The sequence below is a fragment of the Vigna angularis genome, chromosome 3 (assembly GCF_016808095.1).
Source record: "Vigna angularis cultivar LongXiaoDou No.4 chromosome 3, ASM1680809v1, whole genome shotgun sequence".
Taxonomy (NCBI): Eukaryota; Viridiplantae; Streptophyta; class Magnoliopsida; order Fabales; family Fabaceae; genus Vigna; species Vigna angularis.
The window spans coordinates 23,756,895-23,768,434 of NC_068972.1; the positions used below are offsets into that span (position 1 = coordinate 23,756,895).

The 11,540-nt window shown below is 31.3% G+C and overlaps 1 protein-coding gene, 1 non-coding gene and 1 pseudogene across 2 annotated transcripts; 2 read left to right on the top strand and 1 right to left on the bottom strand.

Annotated features, from left to right (window-relative positions):
* Positions 1-661: 661 nt before the first annotated feature.
* LOC108325770 (glutathione S-transferase) lies at positions 662-1,922 on the top strand. The gene is made up of 3 exons (XM_017558859.2): positions 662-828; positions 925-973; positions 1,322-1,922. Exons 1-3 carry the CDS (start codon positions 679-681, stop codon positions 1,777-1,779), a joined length of 657 nt encoding a protein of 218 aa, XP_017414348.1. The 5' UTR covers positions 662-678; the 3' UTR covers positions 1,780-1,922.
* Positions 1,923-6,150: 4,228 nt separating this feature from the next.
* Positions 6,151-6,221, bottom strand: TRNAG-CCC (transfer RNA glycine (anticodon CCC)). Its single transcript has one exon. It is a non-coding gene; the product is annotated as a tRNA-Gly (tRNA).
* A 543-nt stretch (positions 6,222-6,764) lies between these two features.
* LOC128195825 (uncharacterized) lies at positions 6,765-7,477 on the top strand (annotated as a pseudogene).
* The last annotated feature ends 4,063 nt before the right edge of the window (positions 7,478-11,540 follow it).

Here is an 11,540-nt window from a genome sequence, read left to right on the forward strand (position 1 = left end):
TTCTTAAAACTTAATTACTATTTTCACCCTAAAATGCCTTCTAATATACTTTTTTTCTTCCTATATATAATCACATTTATCTTATTCCCAAGAAGAAGAAAAACACACCCTTTTCTACCCGTTATCTATTTATGTAGTAACACTACAAAAATGCTCCAGTGTAATAAAAGAAAGGTAATTAATTATCTTTTGCATTTGTTGCGAACAAGTTTTCACTCAGATTACGAAGATATACTAGCTGCCTGTTCGATGTATAACGCTACTTAAATCAAACATATCCAAATTATCTTTACATTCATTATGAAATTAATAATTAAATAATATAATTGAAAATAAAATATACCATAACAAATTACATCATGAAAATCGTTATATTTAATTTACATATCACAAATATAATTATTGGCGTGTCTATTGTATCTTTTTCAAAATACTTCAAGGTAGTACTGTGTCCACGTGAATGTTATTTTATTTAACTGGCTTTTTCAAGAAAAACGACGGAAGAATAGTTCCCTCTACTTATCTGGCTTGTTTGTCTGACCTACAAATATTTCTTTCATTGAAAAATTCATGGAAAGTAACTTTCTATCAATGTTATATACTAATCTGATCACAAACCGCACTCCCTTCTCTATCTCCCATTTCACTGAAAAAAATAATTAATTTTCTGATTCAATCATGGCGACAATTAAACTTCATGGAAGCCCCTTCTCAACAGCCACCATGCGAGCTACTGCTTCCCTGTACGAGAAGGAGGTTGAATTTGAGTTTGTTCACGTTGACATGAAAAATGGTGAACACAAAAAGGAACCCTTCATTTTGCTCAACGTAAGCATTAAGTAAAATTTTGTTGTGACTACTCCAGTGATATTTTCCCTTGTTTAGCTAATTTTCAATTCTGCTATTCACCTCCATCTGATGCAGCCATTTGGGCAAGTTCCAGCGTTCGAAGATGGAGATTTGAAGCTCTTTGGTATGATATATATGATTAAATATATACACTCATTGATATATACTAAGAAACAATACATTCTTTTAACAGGTTTTCTTCTGCTAACACTTATCAAGGATCCTTTCTACTTTGGACCATACTATATCAGTTTAACAATCGACATTGATTATGATGATGTAAATTACATTCTATATATGTTCATCTGTTAGAAAATTACGGTTAAAATTTCTAGAAAATTACAGAATCACAAGTGAATTTCACCAAATTTTATGACTTTTAAGAAATTTCAGTATAATGATATTATATGGTATAGCATGTGTAAATGTACATTAGTAGACAGGAACATGGAACTAACAATTTGAAACACAGAATCAAGGGCAATAACTCAATATATTGTTCATGAGTATGCTGATAAGGGGACCCAACTGATATGCAACGACTCGAAGAAGATGGCAATAGTGAGAATGTGGATGGAAATAGAGAGCCAAAAGTACGATCAAGCAGCTTCAAAACTTGTATGGGAGGTTGCAGTAAAGCCTATGTATGGGATTCCTACGGATCTGGCGGCTGTAGAAGAGACAGAAGGGAAACTAGGTACTATTCTTGATTTCTACGAGAAAACACTGTCTCAAAACAAATACTTAGCAGGTGAGTGTTTCACCTTGGCGGATCTGCATCACCTTCCCACCCTTCATTACTTGATGAACACACCGAGCAAGAAGTTGTTTGAATCACGACCACATGTTACTGCATGGATTGCTGATATTACAGCAAGACCAGCTTGGTCTAAGGTTCTTGCCATGCAGCCCAATCTAAGCAGTAAATAGAGACCGACCCATTTCACCTCATGTCGTGTTCTCAATAGTTCAAAAGATGCATTGCCACCATAAGTTCATCAAATTCGTTGCGCGGCTTCCCATATTCATCTTTTCAAGTTTTATGTAATGGAAATTTGCTGTTGTTATCGTTATCTTTTGAACAAATTACCCTTGCATATGTTATATCTTCCAAGTTTATACTATTCTTCTATTTTCTCTTATAATAACTTTGAAATACATTATATATTTATACTGACTAGAAATCTAAAAAGACTAAATTATCACATTTCAAATAAATCGCTTCCGGTATCCTAATAATTTGGTTTATATTTTTTAACAATCCTACAAGAAAAATTTATTATAATTATCACCAAAACATAGAAATACGTCATTAATATTACTTTGTGACGATATCAAAGTTGTTACTAAAACTTTTGTCATTGTTATAATTCTGAATTTAATTTTAAATGTTACTAAAATTAAATTTTATTGTGACAAAAATAATTGTCATTAGTAATTTTGTGTTATAGTGACTAATGAAATATCACAAATATATAAGACAATAATGACAAATTTATTTTCCCTAGTATATTTTTTTGTAACAGTGATAAATAACAAATTATCAAATAAAAAGTTAATTAGTTATCACTATTAATTATTAATTATTAATTATTATTATTATTATTATTATTATATTATCAAACTTTATGTGATAATTAATTAATATCTATTATCATCATCATTATTATTATTAGAAATTGTGATAACAGTAGTTGCTACAAATAATTATCATATTCTAATAAACAGACAAATCACATTTAAAAGTTTGAAACTAAAAATCAATTTAAATAAATAAACATAAAATATAAATATAAAATATTCATTACATTTAAAATGACAAAAACTAAAATATGTAACTATATATCCAAACATAAACAGTCAAATGAGACAAGTGCTTTTTTCAATTTCTTCTCCATATATGTCACCTACATTTTACAAATTATCATGTGAAATATTAAGAAAAAAATAATCAACACTGTAAATATGTCACATGGTCAAGATAAAATTGTTATGAATATGATTCGAGTAAATAAATAAGATTCTCATATAAAATAAATTCAATGAATTATAAGACTAAAATAACCCTTGTAAAGTAGTTACACATAACTTATGATAACATTAATATTATGATTATTTGTGATATTTATCTTTCTCAAGTGCGTTTACGTATTTCTCCAAGTGTTTTCATGTGTTACTTTCCGTGAAAGGAACCTATATGGATGGCTAATGTTTTAGTGCTTCCTCTTTTTGGATCTTAATCAACATTCACACATTCTCGCAAATAAATGACAGCAAAAGAACAATATTCTCACAAGTCATGTACATAACAAAAGAGAACATGAACAGTTGTACATTATTAAAGATGATAAATTAACAAAGAAAAGAAAGAGAGAAATTAATAGTTTCTTCCTCTTACGAAGAAGATTTAATTAAAGAATTTGGGATTAGTGGACAGTCATTAACAACCATGATAATGATAAATAAAATGTATGAGATGGAGCTTCCAAATTTTGAAAGATATATCAGTCATAACAGCCAAGATTTTAATCTTGTAAATCATGATATAACTTCAATTTCATTATTGATGTTTATTTTCTTTATTTTGACGTAAAAATAAAAATTTATGTTACTTGGTTGTACGGGATGCTTTTCCTACAGTAGGGAAGCGCCACAGAGGGACACCCAGAGGAATAGAATGTAAGTGAAAGTAATGTTGTTAAAACAGGTTATATGACCTGACTCAGTCCAACACATGTTTAGTAACCTAACCTAATTTAATTAATTTATTAGCAAGTTGAAAAAATTAAAACTCGTTCTGACGCATTGGTTAGTGGGTTAAACGGATTGGTTCCCTAGTTCACTTAATTATAATTGTTTTTTCAAAAAAAAATTACATTTTTTTAATACAAATCTAAATAAATTTCACTCTAAAATGATGTTAAACTCTATTATATATTATTTAAAATAAAATAATAATACTATATAATTTAAATGTAATCCAAAAGCAAACACAAAAAGCAAATAAATAAATTTTTAAGTTTCTAATTTTGATAATTTTTTTTCCACTTTAGAGTCTTAAATAGATAAATTCATAATATTTTTCTCTCTTGAAACACCTTCTTCCTTATCCCATCTATAATACGATAAAGAAAGTGTTAAATAATAATATTGAAACACAAAAAATAAATAATTAAATTAAATTAGGTGAATTGATGAGCCAACTCGGTTCACCCAAGCCGAGTTCTAAGTAGATAAGAATGAAAATTAGTCTTATAAAAAAATTACATTTTTTTAAGCTTAACTTAATCCAAATCCATAATGGACCGAATTGATTCATAGATTTTAATTCATGTTGATAGGTGGAAGAGAAATGCCGCTAAAGTTAAACGCCTTTAAAGGGTAAATGCACTTGTAGAAGGTGGGAAAGTGGAGAAACGGTGGAGATGAAACCACAATCAATGTACATTTTGTAAAAACTAACTATTAACAGTTAAGATACACTTAAATTAATCTAAAATTTTAAAAAAAATTAATTTTAATTTTCACTGTAAATTAAACACAAAAATATACGTAATCCTTGTCACATAAACATACATCTATATGATAAGTTTCACAATTTATCAATTATATATAGGTTTAAACCCTCATTTGGTCCTCATGTTTGTTGGTCAATCTCAAGTGGGTCCTCGTTTTTTTTCGGTCTCAATTGGGTTCATAAACTTGTAAAATTGAGCCAATTAAGCCCTCTCCGTTAAGTTTTCACTGACGCCGTCTGCAGATGCTGACGTAGTGCACACTTAATAGGTTGATGTGCACTGTTTGATTACGTGGAATTTTTATTTAAATTAAGACATTATGACATGGCAAAATTTAATTAGTTTATGTTAAAATTTAGGGATTTTATTTGCTTTGAGTTAGGAAAGTGGTCGAAGTGATGAACAAGGGGGGTATGATGGTTGTGCGACAAGGAGAAGTTGCGGTTCCATGGAAGCCAGGATTTTCTGGGTTTGGCTGAGGTTGCTGGTGAAGGCGCGACGAGGAGAAGTCGCGGTTGGTTTTCGTGGTTTTGTAAAAGCGGCATTTGTCTGTCTGATAATTACAAATGGGGTTTGGTAGTGGGTGCAAATTACATGGTAAAACTTTCTCTTTGTATTATTGATGGAGATCAAGTCAAAGTTAAATTTCTTACTCAGATACCAGTATTATTGCTCTGCTCTGTTGTTGTAGTTGGTGGGGTCAGGTGGAAAAGTCATGGGGAGTACTGCGAATCTTTCCTTGTCTAAGGAAGTTTTATTTTTCCTTTGTGCATTTGGAATGCGTTTTTTCCCTTAGATTCTGAATAAAACTTTGAAGATATTTTTTTGCACATTTTATACAACAGGATTTAGTTTTAATTTAATTTCAGTGAAACTGATTCTAAGACTAATTTGTGAATTGCAAGAGGCTGATGGTGGGTAGATTTTTTTTTTTTCCTTAAAGACAAATTTTAGCTCAGTACAGATAAAACTGGAAAGGAAGAGGTGAAGTGGTGAACAACCCAAATCTAGTGTGGAACCTTCATTAAAGAAATTTTTTTCTACAAGTTATCTTAAAAGAAAACTTCATTGTTTAAGAAAACTCTTCTCCTTGATGAAAAGTGTTCAATGGCCTTGTGCCTCTTCGTCTCTGTCCTTTGGGGCTCATCATTTCTCTTCCGCTTATTCTGCTTCCCCGAACCCTCACCTTGGTGTGAGGGATTTAGATCGGAAGCACTTTTGTCGCCAGTGATGGGTCGTTGTACAATTAGGGATTTACTTTTGGGGGTGTCATATGACACAGAATCAGGGACGGAGGCAGAAGACATGGCGGCAGAGACAGAGATACGGAGAGATTGCGGTGCTTGAAAGAGGAAGGGCGACGAGGATGATTGAGATTTTATGGTGTTGGCGGCGAAAACCTTTTTTGATATCTTGCAATCTCAAAACCTAATTTTTGTTCCTCCTTCCACATAAAAAACTCTTAATTTTAAAAAAAATTCCACATAATAAAATATTTTTACATCAGTGTACACCACGTCATCACAGTTAAAAACTTAACAGAAATGGCTTAATTGGCTCAATTTTACAAATTTATGACCGAAAAAAACGAAAACCGACTTGAGATTACCAATAAATATAATGACCAAATGAGGGTTTAAACATTACATCTATAATAGAAAAATAAGTTTATTCTATTTTTATTGATTGAATTAACAATGGTTAAAAATATTAAAATTAAATATTGATTACAAGAAAATGAAATTTTATTAGATAAAAGTAATGGAAGAGACTCCATCCATCATGCGCATCCGGGGAATCGAACCCCGGTCAGTACCGTGGGAGGGTACTATGATACCACTACACCAGATGCGCTTCTTGGCATAATATGGTGGAGTATATATTCTCATTCGTATTCTTTGTATGTTTCTTTTGGTGAAAATCTAAAATCTAAAATCTAAGTGTAACATATTAAATATCAATTAGTCTTTAATCACTTACATGTTATTTTTTATTATCATAAATATGTTTTAATAACACCACCTTAATATTTACATAATTCTTTTATGCAAACACTTATCAAATAAATTATTTAAATAATTTTTTTCTAATTGAAAAACCGTTTTAAACAATACTCCAAATCCTATATTTAAGTTTTATCCTTTAACTTTATTTTTTAAGGTTAAATATGTTTTTAGTCCCTATACTATCAAACGAAATTGTTTTTAATCCATCTTTCAACTTAAGCTACATTTTGATCCTTCTTTTTAAGGAAACCATAATTTTTCGTCCTCTAAAACTAAGAGCGTTAAAAAAATGCTGAGCTGGCTGACGGTGGAGTGCCACATCATTTTTTTTTCTGACATCAATCTTCCCAGATTTTCTCCCGTTCCACCAACCCAACCCCATTTCCCCACCATGGATGTTCCCACCGCCTCCTCAGCCACCGACGACCCTCCCCTCCCTTCCGCATCACAAATACCAACACAGGCTGAATTCATTAGCTACAACTTAACAACAACTCATTCAACCCATTATCTGATTACCACTCCTATTTCTGAATTCATTTGAACAAAATGAAGTAATTGACATTCAAGAAGGAAACAACAAAACACCCAACTGGGCAAACCCGGGTACGAACCCGAATCGCAGAGCCAAGCTCTTCGAAAATGCCTCTGACAACGACGGACTCGGGGTCCTCGTTGGGCTTCATCTTCTTCGATAAGGGCCTGCCGCGCTTCCGGATGTTGCCATCGGACAACTCCTGGTGCGACTCGACGAGGACCTTGTCGTTTTTGGCGGTGACACAGACGAGGACGACGTGGACTATCTGAATCGGAGGACTGGAGTCGGCGAGGGAGGTTTCTCCCTGGGAGAGTTTGAGCCAGAGGCTGTGCACGTTTTTGGTGTCGGGCTTGACGCCCAACGAGGTGAAGGACTCGGAGAGGAGGCTGGGTTTGATCCAATCGGAGAGGGATTGGGGAGACGCGAAGTTGTGGGGGCTCGGGGGTAGGGTGTTGAGGGCAGTGGTTGTGGTGGTATTTTTGGAAGGTGTTGCGGTGAGGGACATGACGAGGAATTTGAGGAAGCGACGCGAGAAGGGGCAGCGGGTGGAAGCGATGTTGGGCTAATGGGGAGGTGGTGGGTGGGTAGGGGGGGGGGGCGTTGTGCTGATGAAGGTTTGGGTAGTTTTAGTTTTCTGATTTGGGTCTCTATGGTGGTGGGTGGAGATGAACTGATACGCGATTTGGGAATTTTCTGGGCAGTGGAGATGGAGGTTTTACGTTGGCTATGGAGGTGAGCGTGGTGGAGGGTGGTTGCACATGGGGGTTTCACGGTTGATGGTGGCGCCGAAGATGTTCGAGGTGGCGCCGGAGGTGGCTATGGTATTGTCGGAGGGAGAGGGAGGGAGAGGAGCTGAGAAAGATTAACTGGTGTCAGAAAAAAAACGACATGTCATACCACCGTTAGCCACCTCAGCTTATTTTTAACGCTGTTAATTTTGGAGGACGAAAAATTATGGTTTCCTTAAGAAGAAAGATCAAAATGTAGCTTAATTTGAAAGAGAGACTAAAAACAAATTCACTTGATAATTTAGGAACTAAAAATATATTTAACCTTTTTTTTCTTCTAACTATGTACTTTTGTAATGCTTTAACTTTCTAATAAGAGAAACATTAGGATTTGTTTTAATTTTCTTACCACCATTTTTGATGAAAAAAATATTTATCTGTATTAGATTATTCAGCTCTAACAATGATGATTATCTAAAAAACCCAATGGTAGATTCATCCGCTTTGTGGATTGTAACAGCAAACGCACTGTCATAAACCCTCCTTAAAGTTGCTCTTAAAATCTCTCTCAAAATTATACATTATTCTGTTACTATTTTTTAATCATGTGTAACTTGAATTTTTTTCAGTTAAAAATTAATATTTATTTACAATTTTAACATACAGGTATTGAATATTTTTTAAATTATTTAAGTATTCATAAAGTATTGAGCATTCCTCAGTTTAACCTCTAAAGTATTAATTATTTATTTAAAATGACATATTTTTTCCTATTTAGAAACTCTTCTTTTTAATTTTAAAAAAAAATTATGAGTTTTATTGTATTTACTACCTTATTTTAATTATTCATTCACTGTTTATTTGATAAAGAAAATAAGTGAATATCTGAAAATGTTATTATTCATGTGTATCAGTGGTCAGAGTTTCTAGAATCTGTATTGTTAAAGAGAAAACAATCAAATTGTTAAATTAAAACTGATTTAGAGATAAATGTTATTTAGTTTATTTAAAATTAAAATTATTTAATCATTATATAAAATGGGTTAGAAATTAAAATTTATTATTGATCTAGAAAAATGCAAAAATGAAGTTAAAAACCTTCTATGTTTATAGATTTAGAAACATTTAGTACTCATCCTATTATTAGAGATAGTGTGATAAGATGAACAAATTTTAAGATTTCTTCTTCTTAAGTGAATCTCTAGTTTAATTCCAAAACACAAATATATTAGATTTCTCTTCCAAAACTCAAATATATTAGATTTCTCTTCCAAAACTCACTATTTTTATATAGACCAATTATTTTTCAAATTTTATTTTATTACTAGTAAATAAATTTAAGGTTTATTCATTAAATCGGTTCTAATTATTTACTTTGAATTTAAATTCATATTAGTCTCTAATTCTTTGAAAAGATAGTCAATTTAATATTTAAAAGTATATTTTCTTATAGTAAAATGATGAATTATTATTTTTTCAATAAATAAAATACAATATAATTGTCAAATATAATTATATTTTCGGTAAATATGTTACTTTTCTCTCTTAATGGTTCTAATTTTTATTTCCAAGGTATTTTTTTATCCCTATGAATGATTTTTTAATTTTTAGATTTTCCACTATAATGATTATATTAGTAAATTATTATTTTTTTCATTCACGCACTTTATTCAATCGATATGAATTTTCTCGACTAATTAAAGGAGTTTGACTATAGAAACATATAAAAAAATTTAAAAATCGTTAGTTGAACTTTAAAAACTACCAAAAAAACAAACAAAAAAATAAAAATGAGAAATTCTAAACTACACAGTTTTTGGCAATGGAAAATATAAAATTCTGAACGAACCTAGAAAATGGTTTAGAAATATTGGTTATTTTTAAAAGATGACATGATAATATTTTAATATTAAAATGTATAAAATATAAATAGATTTTTTTTTATTAATTGAAGTTCATTGTGTAAAAAATATCATTCTTTAAATCTTCTTTTTAAACTTTCTCAAGCTTTTTTTTCTTAATTTCTAACCTCAATCTTCGTTCTTTTGAAGATAAAAACTATAGAAGTTTTTCTAGTGTAAAACTTTACACGCTCACTCAATGAAAGACAAAAACAGAATAAAGTTTATTTTTTATCTTTTTTAAGTAGTTTTTTCTTTTTGGGTTGCATGTGGATGAAGAGACAATGTGACTCTTTCTAAGTGAATATTTGTTGCTTTGTGATCATGATTATATGTTTAGATTTGTAATTAGAGTCTTACTTGTTTAGTTAGGTCATTATGTATTAGATAGAGTTATAAGGAGTATTTGTGAAAGAAAATGGTTGTTAAATTAAGGTAAGAGAAGTTAATCTTAATTGTTTTTTGCAATTTGACTTAGATTGTGTAGTTGATTGTTTAGTACATTGTGTTTTTTTATTTCAAATCGATATGTGGCACTTGATTGTTTTAATTAGATGTGTAGTAATGGAATGAATGAGAAAAATGTATTGTAAGAATGAGTTGAATATTTGAGTTATAAAGTTTGATTTGGACATGTGGAGTAGTGTTTTGGTCACTAATAAGTCATTTTGATTGAATTGGTGTTGTTTATGACTTGGGTTTAAGATGATATAGCTTATTAGCAACTAGGACACCTTCTGATGTGTAGATTTTTACATCAACGTTATGAGACTCATTGGACAAGCCCATTCCTTGTTAGATGAGTGCTAAATTTGAGATTGGTAGAGTTAATGAAGACTTATAATATTTGTTGACAATCAGACTCTCGCTAAGCGACATTCAAACTCAAGTTTGGCAGAGTCAAGGGAGAAGGGGTCACTCGACGAGTTTGATCTCGTTAGGCGAATTAATTTGTATTTAGTTTTAGTTCTCAACTCATTGGGTGAGCCATTTATTTACATTGATTGTCTTTCCAGAGACAACTCACTAGGTGAGTAACTAGGTTTGCTAAGCAAGTTTGTCACAATTTGATGATGAAATTGAGACATGAATTATGGTGAACTTGTAGTAAAAGTATGAATATGTGGAAGAATGATGTTTCTAAGAGTATGAAAGTTGAAGAATAGAATGAAATAAAGTGCTTATGGAATTGTGTGCTTTGTATAAGTTTTTGTACTTCTAAGGAGAAGTGCCAATACTTGTTGATTTAATGGTATGCATTGATTAAGGATACGAGTTTGTATGATGAAGTCATGTTAGCTCGTTGGCAAGTGTACCGAGTTGCGCAAGTAATATAAAATGGTAAGATTAAGTATCATTTTCCAAGATACTCGTGTAATACTAAGGAATTGTACGATTAATAACTCATCTAGACCAACGAATACAAGAATATGTGCAAGTAAATAAATGAACAAATAATTAAAGGTGGTCTTTGATATTTTAAGGCACTTAGAAGAATGACAAGTGAGGAATGGAATTGAATGATATGCTAAGGATAGAATTCGCCAACTTCACTCTCATGCACACACAAACTCTCTCATCTCCATCTAACGCTAATGTTGACCCACTAAAACACTCTAACCATAATCCCTTATGTGAAAGAGCCTAAATTTTCTTACTAAGCATCAAACTTTTGATCACTCAACAAACAAACCCACATTAAAATCTAGGGTTTAAGACAACAAAATGGGTCATGCTCCACTCTAGATACAAGCCTTCACTAGATCTATTATTTCAAACCTAAGGTTCACTAAATTCTCCCCCAAAACCTAAAAAATTCGCAAATCAAGCTATCCATGTTCCCATTTCAAATAAGCACTAACACTAAAAACAAGAAATTAACATTTAAATGGGGAGACATATATATACATATACATATACATATATATATATACATATACATATATATATATATATGTATATCTATATAGATATATGTATATATATGTATATATATATAT

Bases quoted from the DNA above. Each gene is read 5' to 3' on its own strand.
- LOC108325770 (XM_017558859.2), top strand. From the start codon at position 679: ATGGCGACAATTAAACTTCATGGAAGCCCCTTCTCAACAGCCACCATG. The intron at 829-924 runs GTAAGCATTAAG...CATCTGATGCAG, and splicing joins AACCCTTCATTTTGCTCAAC to CCATTTGGGCAAGTTCCAGC. The intron at 974-1,321 runs GTATGATATATA...TTTGAAACACAG, and splicing joins TGGAGATTTGAAGCTCTTTG to AATCAAGGGCAATAACTCAA.